We start from the raw sequence: 17,059 nt of genomic DNA on the forward strand, positions 1-17,059 counted from the left end.
TGTGTGTAAAGCTTTGACACATACACATTTAAAAATTCAATTAGGAATTTTAGTTTCGACGAGCATGAGTGCCCAATGGTCTAGTGATTCGATAATAAGAGTTCCTACTTAAAATTAGGAATCATGGATCAATGATTGAGGAATTAACATTGCAATTTTACCGATCCTTAGAAATTTCACACTACATAGATTGTACAAAGGCATCGAAAGTAAACTATGCAATAAGAAAATATAACTTTTCACATATTTTTCTTGTTAAAAGACAAGTAAAAATTGTAATTAAGTAGTAAAAAATACAACAAACATGCACATTAAAGTTGAGAGCAAAGGCCAATAGCAAAGCCTCTATTTATACTTTTAAGTAGGTATAAGACTTTTGTAGTGGAACATCGCCACATGTCCTATGCATGTGGGGAACACTATTTTAGAAAGATAATATTACAAACAACATTCATTACATCGGATCAAATGCATCCTTCACTGCTAGAAGATTTCTTACAAGTTGAAAGTCCTTGGGGGTTACAATAATCCACTTTGCATGAAACCTTGAGCATCAATTTTATTAAGTCTACCAAAAAATCATGTGTAGTCCTAATAGAGCATGAATACATTCTTTTATGAAACAATTGGGTCTATCCTAAGCCTATGCAAAAAATCACCTTCTACATTTCATTTAGTGGAGGTCTTGCACAATCTCATGAATAAGTCTTGAGAAGCTAGCCTTTGGAATGATGAGATCAAAAGAGCATTGATGCTTCCTTATTTCTCTCACAGCCATTGTACCTAGCCTCCACTAGTGTTGCTTGTGGAATATTGAGGAGGACCCCTCTTAGGGTGGCTTGAAAAAGCTAGGTTAGGTTGAGAAGGGGGTGGCTCATTGACAAGCTATTGAAGTATCATTGTCAAAGATTGCATGTGGGCCAGTAGATGCTTCATTGAGTTGAACACGATATGGGGCTCTGAGAGGAAGCTTATTTGCGAATACCCTAGGCCTAGCCATCTCTCCTACAAAGCAAGCGATTTGGAAACTCAATGAATAAGATAGAGAGTGAAAGCTTAATATATAGTGAGCCTTAGAATTTAAGAGTCATTCACATAGATGCGCGCGCGCGTGCACACACACACACACACACACACACACACACACACACACACACACACACACACACACTCACTCACTCACTCACTCACTCACTCACTCTCTCACTCACTCTCTCTCTCTCTCTCTCTCTCTCTCTCTCTCTCTCTAAAACAATAAATTGTAAGTTCTTCCTACTATGAGGATATGCTACAAAGGCACACATCACACATAAATAAAAGTATCCATAATAACTTATACAATTCATATACTTCTAAGATCTTAACTTTGTATGTACCATGCAATGTGTGATAGAACTTTTATCCCACTCTTGCACCATGTTTTCATAGAGTGTATGTACAATACCAGTAAATTCTTACTTACCTCCATAGTTAAAAACCATATTTCAAAGTAACGGAACTAATTTATTAAGACTAATCCAAACCTTGGCTTTTCCCAAATAGAAACCACATCATGCGATTTTTTCCACCCATTGTAGTCTTGTGACTTAGGGATTATGACATTTCCTTTCTCATTAATCGGTCTTAAACGAAACTTCCTAGCCTTGGATCCTCCAAAGCAGGCTTCTTTAGCAAGTTACAAGGTTTTCCCAATCTTTTCTTGTACTTTTCAATCATTACTTGATGCTTATGTAGCCTAATATTTGATACCACTCGCTCCACATTCTTATATATTGCAATGCTTCTTTTTCTCGTTGCATTCTATAGATAAATCAAATATATTTATACACAATTTTCTCCATAATCCTAACAAAAGAATGTAATGAAAAAAATGTGAATACGATCCAATGGAATGTTGAAAATGGGCTTTCATGTGTGGGATTTTCTTTATCACGTGTTGATGTAGTACTTGTCACTCTTTACCAATTCTTCTTTGTGTCCTTTTCTTCCATCCTCTTTGTTAAGTAATATATACATGGATATTTTCCATTTGCACCATTGGAGATTCCACCTATACATTTCAAAGTTTTTAAGTCTCGTGGATGATGCCATTTGACCATGTATTCAACATGTCCTTCGACTAAGAGTATCTCATCATGTTCTTAGCAATTGATGATATGTGGAATGCTTGTGTACATGAAGAAGAGTGTGACACCAACTCTTTCTAGCTTTACTCCCTTGACAACCTCACTTTCATCCAATTTGATGATAAAATGCAGTTTACCACTATATTCTTCAATATATTTATTATAATAGATTATCATTGCTAATTGCACTTTGCGTAGATCCACATTATGATTGTTTAGCTCTATAAACTTAACAAAATCTTTGTCTTGAGTAGCCTTTGAGGCTCTATTAACTTTGAATGTTTAGGAAGAAGCACGATTTTGTTTCTCTTCAACACACAACCAAGCCCATCCTTTATACTCTTGAATATCTTTGAGTAAGTCCCTATGCTAATGCTAGCCCTGTTACAAATAGGTTGTGTATCCACCATTGAGAACTCATTTGAGATATCATTTAATGTGGACTCAATCACCTTCTCCTTCATAGCCTTGAACTTTGGGTTGTTCAAAGCATCTTTCGATATACTTGCCTTCATCAATCTTTGAATGAATGATCCAAGTTCAACTTTACCTAGGTTTTCATTCTGGGCGACCTTTTATGCCTTGATATATCACTTCCATTGTTCATTATTCACAATTAATTCATAAATTGATTTTTTCTGTCATTTGCACTCATGTGTAAACTTGTTGTTGGCCTTCTTTAGATGGTCAAATTGTAGCTTTATCTTCTCGTACAAGATACCAATGCCATGAATAGTGTCTTGTATTATGATAATCTGATTACTTTTTTGAGTTATAATTTTATTGAGTTACTTCACTTGTCCCATTAGCTATTTTATGTGAAGTTGATGTGCAACGATGACATCAAGATAGTTTTTTACAATAGGTTGTGAATACTTTTAGCATACGTTCATTGAGCCACCTAGTATAACCAAACAATACATTTTCACCCTCACATACATATTTCAACAAGTTTGTGATTCCTAAGGAAACTAAAGGTCTATTGATTAGGGGGATCAATAAGATAGCTTTCTAAAACTTGAGGGTTTACATTGATATGCTCTATCCTTTTGAATAATGGAGCATATTCAAGTGCTATCTCAATATGCACCTCCTTTTACAAAATTTGATTCATCAATCTTCCACTCTATTCCTTCAATCTCATCCTAGATGGTTGTACATAAGCTTACACTTAGGTACATAAGTTCATTCTTTATACCTTCACATCCCTACCTATTCTAAGTCTCTCTTGGCCTCTATTTTCTTGTCACAATTATGAATTTTTTAAATTAGAGCACTCTTGTGATGCCAAAGTGTAGGTTATAGAGAATAAATTGGGGGGTGAGTAAAGCATTGCAAGTTAACTATGGTTTAATAGGTGTGCCAACTTGATCATGTAATGGCTAGAAGACAAATGCACACTACTAGTGTTATGTTTTATGAAGCATATTTGATGTTTACTTTCAATTTTGTAGGCTCACTTGAGATATTACAGTTTAGATTTTGGATGGGTTATACATAATAGATATATAAACTGTTGAGACTCATCACATTTTAAGATACTAGGATCAAGTGCATTTTACATTTTATATTTCCTTTCATGATATTGTATGAAAGATAAAACCTCTGAGGCATCCAATGGCTAAACTCATTCCCTTAACCTAGAAGTCCAAAAACTTTGTGTACCATCTCCCCACACATGTATATTTCCACTGATTATTATTGCATATGTGTGATACTAATCACAAGCAACATATGTAATACTAGTATTGCCGAGTGTTTCCACTAATTGTGGGTGTGTCACATCCAAATCAATTGCATGGCCAAGCCTACCCCTAGAGTCCTCTCCCCAACAAAATACTTCTCCTTGCCTAGTAAGGTAGCATGCATTTTACCACATGCAATATTGTGGATATCTAATAAAAAAGCCCTTGTACCTTCAATATTCTTCATTTTTGAGTTTCTCTCTCTTTTTCTTTGGTAAAGGGTAATCGTATTAATTATTAGAGAAGTATAAAAGTCATAAGTATACTAAATGGTTTTGACTTTGTGTGTGTGTGTACCGGTCTTGGATCACCCCATGATAGATATTCTCACCTTGAGGAGAGTACCTCTTTTTTAGAGAGGGCTATTTATCATTTTCGTGGTACACGATATTAGCCTATGCTAGCAGGCCCTCGAAATATGAGCATCAATATCGTTAGTTGTTTCCATTTCATTTTCATTATTATTGTCAAGTCGAGATAGCATAGTCATATGTATTCACTTGTTTTGTCTCAATAGGCAACATCCTAGCTTTTCAAAGACAGCACAATCAACTTGCTTCAAGCTCTCTTTAAAGCCCCCCTCTCCCATAGAAAGGCAATGCTCTTGTGTGTGATAGTGCGCCCTTGCTAACATTGCCTATTACGATACGGTGCCATTGCAATGGTTGGTTCGACAATCGTGATAAGGTGACGTGTCTCTTTCAAAAATTACCCCCAGTTAACTTGTGTTAAGTAGCTTACTTTTAGGTTTATGAAGAGAGGGAAGTAAAGTGAGGTATATTTGGAGGTCCACATCTACTGCGCTCTTTTTAAAGGCAAAACCAAAGCTAAGGTTGGTGGTTGTATGAGACCCGCAAAACCGTGCTTTTAGGCAGAAGCACTAAAAAAGGAGAAAGCACGATCAGGCATGCATGAGATACGTCCTGTGCTTCCAGTCTACTAACAATTCTCCCTCCGATCGTTTATCTCATCCTCCATTTTTCTTCTCAGACGGTAAGCTTCCTAATCGAGCTTTGTTGTTTCTCGCATGAATGTTCTCTCCAGCATTCTGTTCTGATATGCTTTTATCCCTGTCTCCACTGCATGTTTCTCGATCGCAGCTTCCCTCATCGTATTGGTCTATCACCACCGGTCAGCTGGTTGCCAAACAATTCCATCGATAGAAGGCCCTGTTCTAACCAGTAGTGTTGCAGGGATCCCAAGTTCTAGAGGTACAAATTATATCTGCCCACCTAGTTGTCTGTATCTTGCAGCTTGGTGGTTTTCTTCTGGTCGATGATAACCTCATCTTTTAGGAACTCTTAAATGTTGAATTTACCAGTTATCTCTTGCTTCTTATCTGGGATCATGGCATTACATTGATAGTAGGCCTGAATAAACTTCTGAAGTACTCCCTAGATTGAAATGGTCTCAAACTGTCGCAGCAATTAGAATACTTGGTCTCAATCTGTTGCAGCAATGAGGATACTTAGTATGTATTAGATACTGCTGTAAGTGATCAACTAGTTGAACCATGCAGCAGGTCTGAAGTTTTCTAATGAGTATGAAAGCACTCACGTGATTGTGGGACATCGCACAGAAAATACTTGGTAGTTGAAATTTTATGGTGAACATGATAAGGATTTCTCATACATTGAAATTTTACTTCTAGATGACCTGCATAGTAAGTTGTATGAAAGTAGTTAGTGTGTGTCATTACTGGTTTGTCGGAAAATCCTAAGGGGTATAATAATCTCTTTACTTAAGTTGTATGGCAGGCCTATGTTATCTGTAAAGCAAAAGTGGCATCTGATCTTCTATGAAACCTTGTACACCGAGTTTCTGATAGAACACTGGAGCTGGTTCCACAAAAGTAATCAACTTCTGACCTAAATTTAAATAGCTACTCAAGCGATAACAAGATTTGATATCTGCATTATGTTGGGCTCTTGCTCAAATTAAGGTTGTTAATAGACTATAGGGATGAGTCTGAGGATGCAAGAATACAAGATTGTCCTGTATTGTATGAATGCATAACTGCTAGACACTACAGTTGCATCTGTAGCTTCTCTTGAGACACAACATCTGGCATGAAGTGTTTGGCCGTTTTTAGCTTGATGGGAATTAGATTAATGTATTGATGGGCTTTAGCAGTGCTTTGTAATTCTTATGCTAGATGCTACGGTTGATTCTGTGGCTTCTCCTGAGACACACCATCTGGTCTTTAGGAGTTGATGGGATTCAATTATATTGCTGAGTATTGCTGGGCTTTAGCAGTGCATTGACAAAGGGGCACAGGCATTAGGCATCGCCAGGCAGTGAAGCAGATCTTTCAGTACTTGAGTGGTATTCCACACCTTGAGTTGTCTTATCCCCAAGGGGGGATTATTACCTCCAGATTTACATGCTTTTTTGGATTCTGACTAGGTTGATTGTTATGACACATGTATCCACATGTGGTTTTTGTTTTATGCTTGGTAGCTTATGCATATCATGGTTGAGTAAGAAGCAACCCACTCTGGCCACTTCTAGTTGTGAAGCTTCCCTAGGCCACACAGCAGGTCTCTCTCAGCACTGAGGATTGGACTATATTTCATATGGATGCACTTCGTCGCTCACTCTCATGGAGTATACAACTACTCATACACATGGAACAATCCAGTCTCTAATACGTAAGTCTTAGCAAGTCCTGTCACTCTACTTTTGTATGTTCATGGAGTATACAGCATCTCATATGTAGCATACAGCACAAGCGAGTTTGGAGGTTACATGCAGATTAGACAGGTTTGGACTATATAACAGGTCTCTCTCAGCAGTTGGACTGGAGTAAACAACAGGTCCGGAGCTCATATGCAGCATACATCATGAGCAGTTGAGCCAGACTATATAGAAGCTCAAATGCATACACTTGGGCTATTCATCCTCATGAAGTATACGACATGTCTGGAGTTCATATACAGCATACAACATGAGTACTTGGGCTGGACTACACAATAGCTCAAATGCATACACTTGGGCTACTCATCATCATGGAGTATACAGCAGGTCATATCTAAGCACTTGGACTAGAGTATATAGCAGGTCTGTTAGCACTGAGACTAGGATATTTCGCATAAAATAATTTTCGATTGACTAGGAGGGAGAGGCCATATCATCGTCATGGAGTATACAGCAGGTCACATGTAAGCACTTGGACCAGAGTATACAGCAGGTCTGTTACCATTTAGGTTTGTTACCATTTAAGCTACAGTATTTTGCATAAAGGAGTTTTGGATTGACTAGAAGGGAAAGGCTATTTGATCAAACAAGGACTCTTTTGAGACTTCATCTTTCACTGCCACTGTAAACCCTTGCATTGGCTTCATTTTTTGACTGCGGGATCAGTAATGGAAGGCAGGAAAGTTAGTTCTTCCTCTTCAATTTTGTATATCTGTAGTGGTTGTAATATTCCATATGGGTGCAAAGATACAAGTTACACCTATATACTTGTGATCTTTTAGAATGGACCTTTTGACTCAGCTTCTTTATCGAACTAAGCAGTAAGTTCAGGTCAAAATCAGATTAAAAACTAGAAGGTGCTATTTTCATGGTTGGAAAATTGTTATATGTTCATGGATGTTGACTGAGTAGGAAATGGCATGTCTTGACACTTTGAACAAAGGTTCTTTGATACAGAAACTATTTTACCTTTAGTGTATTTGGCCTGATTTGCATGGTATTCTTCAGAATCAACAGTTGATACAGTAGTTGTTGCTTCATGATTGTGCCCTTAATGCTTGCCCCTTGTTTGAAGTCCATGGTCCTATAGAGCCCAGTAAAAAGAATGTGCAGGTAGATCTAAAAGTTAGCAAGGAGGTACAACAGTATATAGGGTAAGGGGGCCAATAACGTGACGGCCTCCTTAACTATGTCAAGTGGCCGCCTGAATTTCACACACATGTGGTCTAGTAAAAGAAATAAAAGCCCGTCATCTCATTTGAGGAGGCTGAGCACTCTCCAATCCCGAATGTCACACGTCGTGTCTCGTTACTGGTGCAGGTTTGCCTTGCTTCTGTGGGCGATTTTTGATGAACTGGAATTGATTTGAGAGCTTTGATCTTCACTAAGAGGGGCATGGAGCAGCTCAGATTTCTTCTGGACAGTTGCTTGTAGGAAGTGAAGGGCCTGAGAGATGCACGCTCACTTGATGGCTAAGATTGAAGGGGGGGAAAGTTCCCTTAGCCTAGTGGCACATGTCTAGGAAGGGGGTAATGTTAATCTGATTACTGAGCAAAGGGGAAGAATGAAGGGAGCATGCAAAATTGAGGGAATTGACATCTAACATGGATTCTATCATCTTTGAATGCATAGCAATATTTACATTCAAACTCAGCTAATTCTTCTTCAGGAGCCTTTGTGGCCCATTCATACAGGACATAGATACTGTTACCTGTAATCTTGTCCTGCCTTTATCAGTGTTATATCTGTACACCCAGGCCTTATTCAATTTGGTATCTTTCACATTTCACTGTAGATCTAATGTAGGAATTGCTGAGGTGGATCAGTCTTATCAGTACTTGGAAGAAATAGTTAAAATTGTTGAAACATTCCATGTTTTCAAGAAAATTCTAAATAGGCTGTCTGTAGTAGCTCAAAAGCTTCCTGTGCATGTTGCAGTGGAGCCTCTGGATATAGACCTGCAGAAACTATTGTTGTACCCAGCAGACATCACTTTCAGTTCGAAAGCACCTTCTTTCTTCTGAGCATTGGGCTGCATATCTGAAGATCATACAGCTTGATAAGTTTAAAGGACTGTAGACAAGCTCCTCTTGGACACCCAGGTTTTACTGTTGACAGAGATTAACTATAGCTAGTGGCCCTCCTCCTGTTAGTCTTGCTCAACGTTGCAAATCATCCCTACATGCTGTAGGCAGAAAAGTGGAAGGAAGCAGTCTGAACTTACTTACCGAGCCAATTAGCCTTCTCTCTCTAGTTTAAATTGCCAACCTGATGTCCTTCATCCTCGAGAGTCAGTGTTTAACCTCGTGATTAGTGATACAGTCAATTGATTTTTCCTGCTACATCAATAGTTGTTACTTCTTTGTCACAACATCTTTTCATGTTGCTTCATTCTCATGTCTGTGTCTCAATAAACTGGCTTGCTCAAGCAATAGGCTCGATCTACCTCTTCTCCATCTCATTCTGCTTCTCATCATTTAACATCTTTGTCTTTCTTCCTTAAGATCCTTGGCTTTGAAAGAGGTATTCATAGCGATCATACTTGAAACAGGGCAACAGTCATTGGCCAATATCAATGGCAATATTGTCTTGATTCAAGCATGGTTTTGACACTAGTTCAGAGTAACATGCATGCAAGTGTAGCCATGGACTGTAAACATACAAATAACTTTGCATAAAAATTTAACCTTGTTTCTTATGATTTATACATGCTAAAGGCAAAAAATATCAATTTATCCATGTTTGCTCTCCATGATTTGTGATGTTAGCTTTCAAAATTGGAACCGATTTTTGTCTTATAGATAGATATTATTACATGCATTAATTTTATATTGTTAATTTTATAGATAGATATTATCCTCCGCATTTATATTTTCAAATAAATATAGTATGATTTAAAAACAAGATGTTAATCTTGATATTGAACCCGGTTCTCGATTTTTAAAAGATGATGTTCAATAACAAGCTCTTTTGTTGATGCTATTTGACCAATTATTTTGATCCTTTTTACTGACATCTTAGTACAACAAAGTATATGATCTCTTCCTATCTTATTATCCATAAAAAATAGAGATTGCTAGCTCAAGAGGACATGCATTAACAAAACTTAATATAAATGTGATCTTGAATTTAGCACAAGAAAATATCTATAAATGTTAGCTTAAAATAGTATTTGTCATCCATATTTATCACCTAAAATGTTTATCTCAAATTTACAAAATTATATTTGGTTTGAGTTTATTACAAATAGATATAGGTAGACAATCTATTAATATATGTACGTACTTCATTGGTATTGCATTTTGGTTAGGTCACAATCTTTTCATCATGAACATTGTTATACTTTTAATAGTATATTAATATTGGTTGTTGACAAAGCATCTTCATTGACAAAGGCATTTGCCTTTATTTTTCTAATTGGGAGAAATGTTTCAATTTTGAACCATGTTTGTAATTTGGATTTTCTTTTGCAATGTTTCAATTTTAAACCATACTTGTGTGCCTACTAAGTGGCTTGCAAAGACAAGTGCTCTGCTTGGACATCACATCAAGCTTGTAACTGCTTTGCATTTCCCTAGACACTTCATTTCTCCAAGCAAAAGTGTGTGTTTGTTATCTTGCCCTTTCCAATGTAATAGCTTATTGGTGAAGATAGATCCTTTGGTGCATTTGAGAGAGAGAGAGAGAGAGAGAGAGAGAGAGAGAGAGAGTGAGTGAGTGAAGAGGAAAATCATAACCTTCTTGCAATGGAAAAGATAATGTGGGATTCCCATGACCATAGGATGAGAAAAAAAATTGGCTAGTTGCTATTATTCCTCAAATCAACCGTGCTTTTCACAAGTTTTTCTCACCTAAAAGTAGATCAACAAGCTTGGAAGTAATTACAAATAAAGCCATTGTTTTTTCTACCTTTTGGAAAGCCATAAAGAGTGAATTTGAAGTTAATAATGTAGTAAATTACTGGTTGGAAATTAAAGACATCATGTATGAGATTCTTCTATGATTATATATTGCATGAAAAGAGAGAATATTTTACAATCCATATGTATACATGGCAATATTAAGGAATCAAATCAACATTCAAAATAGCATAACAAAAAAGCATATTCTGAAGATGATAAGCAACAATATTATAAAATGCCACAATAAAATTCATGAATCCAATAACATGAGATTAACCAAATAATGTTCATGTGTGTGTAGAAAGACAACTTGAAAGTTAGATTTAGTCTTAAATTACAAAAATAATAATTGAAACCTAAGACATATGCTTTCACACATAGGTAACATTGGAGCTATAGTGCCTCATGTGCTTTGATAGTCTCCATCACCTTCATCTAGACAATTAATACTTCCTTCTAGATTAAGTACACAACCAACTTACACCCATAGGTCCTTTGAATCACAAGGTTTTGTCTTGCACATGTCTTCTCCACACAACTTGCCATTCTCTTTTATAGGTATCTCATAGCCTAATATTAAAGCTAGCAAAGCTTTACTAAGAGCTTTCTTCAAAGTAATCCCTAAAAAGCTAGTTTTTGGATTCATTTGGTCTTAAACATTGTTGTTTTTGCTTTGCCACCCCAGAATAATTAAATGAGCATCAATGAAGCTATCAAAGCCAAGCTTGGTATAAGACACATATTTTCTAAGTTGATAATATATCTTTTGTGTCAGGCCATGTTGCATGCCCTATAATTAGCAAAAAAGGGTTGTCTTCTAACCAAAAGGATACACAAGGTAAATTTGTATGTTTGGAACTATGAGGTGCATATTGGGAATTCATTAAAAATTCAAGGTTATTTTGGTTGTATATCCTAAACCTTGGAAAACAAAAAAGAAAAGAGAAAATAAAATTTTCATTTTTGAATAGTGTAGATTAGGAAATTATCATTTTTGGATAGTGTAGATTTGTTATTGGGCAACTAGGAAGGTTTGTTGCTTATAAAATGGTTATTGCAAACCAATTAGGTTCTCAAGATTGTTTAGAATTCTTGAAAAATTGAGGTTTAGTATACAAGGGATCATAGTGTTTTTTAAATAATCCTTCAAATTGGAAAACTAATGGTTAAACTTGTAAAATTGAGAAATATTTTGGATGTAAGAGCTATAAATATAAGTGGTTTGCTTAGAAGATCCTCCACAACTTTAAAGTCATGCTACAAAAAATATATTGATTATAGCATAGTATTCTTGAGAAACCTTGGTTTAGAGTCAAGCGAATGAGTAAATTGGTTGGATAATAAAACATTGTAGTTTTTTAGATGGGTTTTAATTTGAAAAATATTTTAAAAATATAATGTGATCAAGTTATATTATGTTTGAGAAAATGCTAATAATTGGTCAGCCTAGGAATTCAATTTTTAAAACTAAATCAATGCAATTTAATTTACCTAACATACACGATACATTCAAAAACCATAACTATGGTGCAATTATTTAGTCATGACAAAATCTATTAATGTCGAACACTACTAATGATTCCTATTCCTATTAAATAATGATGTTAACAATTATGACTAGAGGATCTCATTGAGTGAAAGCTTTTCGTGATGCAGACTGTGGCAAAGTTCGAGATGCTCTTATATCTCATGAATGCTAGTATTTTCCATATTGCAATCCTCTTGAGTATTCAGCTAACCTCAATGATCAATACCGATGCTCAAAATCTTGATCCTAGCTTCTACAACACAACATGTCCAAATGCAGTTTCCATTGCAAGTTCAACTTACCAATCTTTGGCGCGTAGCGATAATGTCGTTTCCCCTGCAACATTGCGACTTATCAATCATGATTGCTTCATTCAGGTTTGCTTGTTTTGGCTCTTTGGGTTTCCTTGTTCCATTATAACTTGGCAAGTTTAAGAAAGACTCCCATGTTCTCTACCACATTACAAGTCAATATTGCATGATGAGCATGCCACACTACCATAAATGAATCAATTCATATACATCTGAAGGGCCCCATTAATATTCATAAAAAAAGTACCCTAGAAATCTTTGCATACTCTCTTCAAATGTGTACCTAAACTCCGTGCTAACATAAAGAATTTAGGGTATATTGGTTTTATATAGTAGCCCCATGCTACCATGAAAAATTTTAAGGCAGGTTGGTTTTTGTGTAAATACAACTATTGAATTAGTGTAGTTGCATCAAGGAACTAATTCTTAATTCTTTTGCTTGAAGGTTCACCTTGAGGGATGTTGAATTTTTCATATTATGTAGCTCTATCTTTGATTCATACAATATCTCATAAGTCACAAGAGCACCTATATACACATGTATGCATGCTCACATCCACACTAATACACATAAAACTACTCTAGGTATTGCATGGTTTTCTTATTTGTTATGTTTGTGGTAATAGATTATACACATATAGCTCTTAAAAAGGAAAATGCATTCATTATTTGTGTGCAAGAAATGATTAAGAAAACAAACAACATAGTGTGGTGGCAAGAGATAAATGATGAATGTAATGTATCTTGGCGTGAACATTTTTGTTTGTAATATGTGTTGACCACAAAATGTGGGAACCTTGAGAGTGTTGGATGTATTTTATTTCGTAGGGATGCGATGCCTCCATTTTGATTTCATCCACATCTAACAATAAAGCAGAGAGAGACTATGTTGATAATGATCTCCCTCAACAAGCTTTTGACACGATTAGTCGCATGAAACAAGCGGTTGATGCAGTTTGTCCAGGAGTTGTCTCATGTGCAGACCTTGTGGTACTTGCTGCTGAGGAGGCTGTTCAATTTGTAAGTGGCTTTTCACACTCATTGTTCTATGTGCATTTCATATCTTGAAAACTTTTGAGCTAACTTTAAGTTAGGGTTTGCGAAACCCCTTGCAAATGGACTAGAATGGTCTTCCTTTGAGCTATTGTTGATTCAACAAAGTTATGTATATTAAATCGATGTATGTTGAATTGATGTTGTCTCAAAGACAATCCTTTTTATTATAATTTATAGAAGTTTTTAATTTGGCAGCTTGGTGGACCCACTTGGCAAGTTGCACTAGGTAGAAGGGATAGCCTAACCTCCCTAGAATCAAATTCACCAGGCAACATACCACCATCAAACTTAGGTATTGATGAATTGATCTCCCTATTCTCATCAAAAGGACTTAACATACAAGACTTGGTTGCTCTATCAGGTTTGTTATTTTTATCTAGTTCTCTCTTATTTCTTTTATATTAACTATTTTCAAATGTGTGCTAAGAAGCTTTAAATAGTAAAAAAATTTGACAATATTGGTTACTTTCTCAAAATTGCATTTGGTGTTTGTTACAAAAGTACCTTATTTTTCTTGTAAAAATTAATATATTAAAAAATTCAACTATTTCATGCTTCGCCTTTCCTCTACTTATGTCAACCCTACTAAAAAATACTAATGTGATTGATTGACTATTGAATTTTGTATCATTTCTCATATCTCATCATAAAGCCTCTCATGTGTAATCAACCTTACTTAGCTTTATTTTTTGAACATTTGTCTTGGTAAGTGTAGCATTCTAAATTATTCATAATCTTCTTACCTCTGGCATGTAGAAGTATGCAAGTATATAAATTATAAAGAATAATTTTATGCCATTACAGGTGCACATACAATTGGATTTTCAAAGTGCAGGCAATTTGCCTTTCGTTTCTCTAGTCCAGGCATGGATCCAAACTTTGTACAACAACTTCGACAACAATGCCCAACAAATGCAAGTGACCTTGATGTGGTTGCATTTGATCCAAATTCACAATTTACCTTTGACACTTCTTATTTCTCAGAGCTTCAAGCTAATAGAGGATTGCTTCAAACAGACCAAGAATTGTTTGAAGATAATCGGACAAAACCTTTTGTAGATAGGTTTGCAACATCACAAAGTGATTTTTTCAATGCATTTGTTGAAGGAATGATGAAGATGAGCTCCATTGGTATTCTAACTGGGAATCAAGGTGAAATAAGGAGAGATTGCACTAGATTCAACTCATAGCAGTAGTAAAACAAGCTATAAGCATTAACTCTTATGAAGAGTACCTTCTCTAAGTAGATGGTAATCTTAGTTCCATGTTGCATAGAGTGCATCATAAGTGTAGGGGTTTATGAAGTCTCTAAGATATTTGACTTTCTTGGCCATATTTTTGGGCTTATGTAACAATTTGTCAGATGATGTGTTAAAAATGTGATTAATTAACCATTTTGATAGTATGGCTCAGTCGTATTTACTCTATAAATAGAAGGTCTTGTGGCTTTACACATGTATGGAAGAATAGACTCTATTCACAATCGACCCCTCATAGAAGCCTCATAATGTTTTACTAAAATATAAAAAATATTTATTATATTGATGATGATTCTTCATAGAAGCCTCATAAATTTTTCCTAAAATATTAAAAATATTTATTATACAAATGATGATATCTTAATGTTTTATTAATGTTTTGTATGTGTGTGTGATATAAGATAATATTTTTATCTTAATGTTTTATTAATGTTTTGTATGTGTGTGTGCTATAATATAATAAAAAATATTATGTACTACATTAACATATAAGAAATACTCTTTAATTTTATCCATAATATGATCATATGAATATGTGGGTTTTTTTAGCATTAGTTTGTCAAGTGAGTAGACATAGAAGAAGGAGAGGGTGGAAGAGAAAGAGGGAATCTAGCCCACAATCATGCAAATAAAACCTTGTATGTCCCCTTGCACCCTAAGATTGAACCCCCCCAACCTCTTCCCCAAACCCCTCAATAAAATAGTTACCAATGTGCATACCAATGTTCCTTTTGATAGTAGAAAAAAAACCCTGTACATGATAGTTTAATATGGTAATTGTTATAAGTGTCGGTATCTACCGGTGGCTATATTAGAGTAGTCTTAAAAATTTTACCAATGTACATACTGATGGATGTACCAAATATCCTTTTGACACTAGAAAAAAGTGTGTATAGATGATAGTTTGCCTTCTCCACTCAAATTTGGTGCCATTATGTTTTACATGTGTTTCAACCCTCTATTTTTCTTCGTATTTCTTTCAATTCTTGTTTGATTGTCACAGTACATAGTTTTGGAAAAGATTTAGTTGTTTTTTTTGTATTTTTGTTGTTATGATGAGAGAGAGAGAGAGAGAGAGAGAGAGAGAGAGAGAGAGAGAGAGAGAGAGAGAGAGAGAGAGAGAGAGAGAGAGAGAGCACCTATTTATATTGGTAGCTTGACTATCATGTGCACGTCGATGGAGAGAGATTTGATAGTCTACATTACTGTAGGAGCAATCTTTCTTTGAACAACGATTCCTTTCACAATCACCACCCTAGTTGCTTCTTGGATAGCAATCTCTATGTGCATTAGCACATAACATTGAGTTTTGTATATCATAGTTAGAATACATATATGTTGTTATATTATATCTTACCATGCATTGCAACTTTATGTGGACTAAATTTTTATAATGTAATATGTTTACTATTTGTATGATATAGTAAATATTTGGCAAATAGCTACTGCATGTCTTTAATATGATAGCAAGCATGGATAGCAGGGATTTGGCCCTACAAAGAGCTCAATTCATGCTAACTTTTTTTCCTATGCACTTGTTTGATAAGTCCATTGGAATGCATGATGGTATAAACTAGCATCTATACTAATGCATATTCCAATGACATTTTCGACACATATACTAATGGACCCTTGCCAATTGTCATACTAACACACATTCCAATGGTGGGATTCGACATTTTAAAGCATTCACTTGTATTTTTATGAGGGATGTTATGGATATTCCCTTTATTAATCGTAGTGAAAAGGGATATGTTTTTATACGTTAGGTTGCACCATTGAATGTGCATTGAAATGACCATTGCCAAGGATGCACCGATATAAGCACTAGAAGAAGCATCATCAAAATACACATCCATATGCATGCTAGTATGTATATTCACATGCATTAAAATGGACATACCAATGAGTGTAGATGCCAACATACATACATACATACATACATACATACATACATACATACATGCATGCATGCATGCATGCATGCATGCATGCATTATGCACACACACACACACACACACACACACACACACACACACACACACACACACACACACACACACACACACACACACACACACACACACACACACACACACACACACACACACACACACACACACACACACACACACACACACACACACACACACACACACACACACACACACACACACACACACACACACACATATGAGTGCAAAGGAAAGTAGTAGGATTTGGCCCCTTGCAAGACTAGATCTTTGTTGTCATGTCTACTAGATTACCTATTTGCCATATATACATCATATCATACATAACAATAAAAATAGTATATTATAAATTTTGAGTACACCTAACGTCTAATGCATGGCAATATGCATATAATAGAACAATATATGCTATTATAAATATGATACATAACACTCAATGTTGCATGCACCTTGTTGTCACA

General features: G+C 35.6%; 1 protein-coding gene and 1 long non-coding RNA gene across 3 annotated transcripts; both read left to right on the forward strand.

The window, feature by feature from the left end:
- Positions 1-4,745: 4,745 nt before the first annotated feature.
- On the forward strand, positions 4,746-8,996 carry LOC148012616 (uncharacterized). 2 transcript variants are annotated; one of them, XR_015689099.1, is made up of 3 exons: positions 4,746-4,864; positions 4,972-5,082; positions 8,507-8,996. It is a non-coding gene; the product is annotated as an uncharacterized LOC148012616 (long non-coding RNA). The 2 variants fall into 2 exon arrangements; XR_015689100.1 differs by lacking the exon at positions 8,507-8,996 and adding an exon at positions 7,889-8,317.
- A 3,143-nt stretch (positions 8,997-12,139) lies between these two features.
- Positions 12,140-14,654, forward strand: LOC148012617 (peroxidase A2-like). Its single transcript, XM_087669589.1, has 4 exons — positions 12,140-12,375; positions 13,138-13,329; positions 13,561-13,726; positions 14,170-14,654. The coding sequence occupies exons 1-4, from the start codon at positions 12,145-12,147 to the stop codon at positions 14,553-14,555; spliced, it is 975 nt and encodes a 324-aa protein (XP_087525715.1). The 5' UTR covers positions 12,140-12,144; the 3' UTR covers positions 14,556-14,654.
- The last annotated feature ends 2,405 nt before the right edge of the window (positions 14,655-17,059 follow it).

This window comes from Lygodium microphyllum, chromosome 27, assembly GCF_053477565.2.
Source record: "Lygodium microphyllum isolate KBCC chromosome 27, Lygodium_microphyllum_v1.1.10, whole genome shotgun sequence".
NCBI lineage: Eukaryota > Viridiplantae > Streptophyta > Polypodiopsida > Schizaeales > Lygodiaceae > Lygodium > Lygodium microphyllum.

Bases quoted from the DNA above. Each gene is read 5' to 3' on its own strand.
- LOC148012617 (XM_087669589.1), top strand. From the start codon at position 12,145: ATGCTCTTATATCTCATGAATGCTAGTATTTTCCATATTGCAATCCTC. The intron at 12,376-13,137 runs GTTTGCTTGTTT...TTTATTTCGTAG, and splicing joins ATCATGATTGCTTCATTCAG to GGATGCGATGCCTCCATTTT. The intron at 13,330-13,560 runs GTAAGTGGCTTT...TTAATTTGGCAG, and splicing joins CTGAGGAGGCTGTTCAATTT to CTTGGTGGACCCACTTGGCA.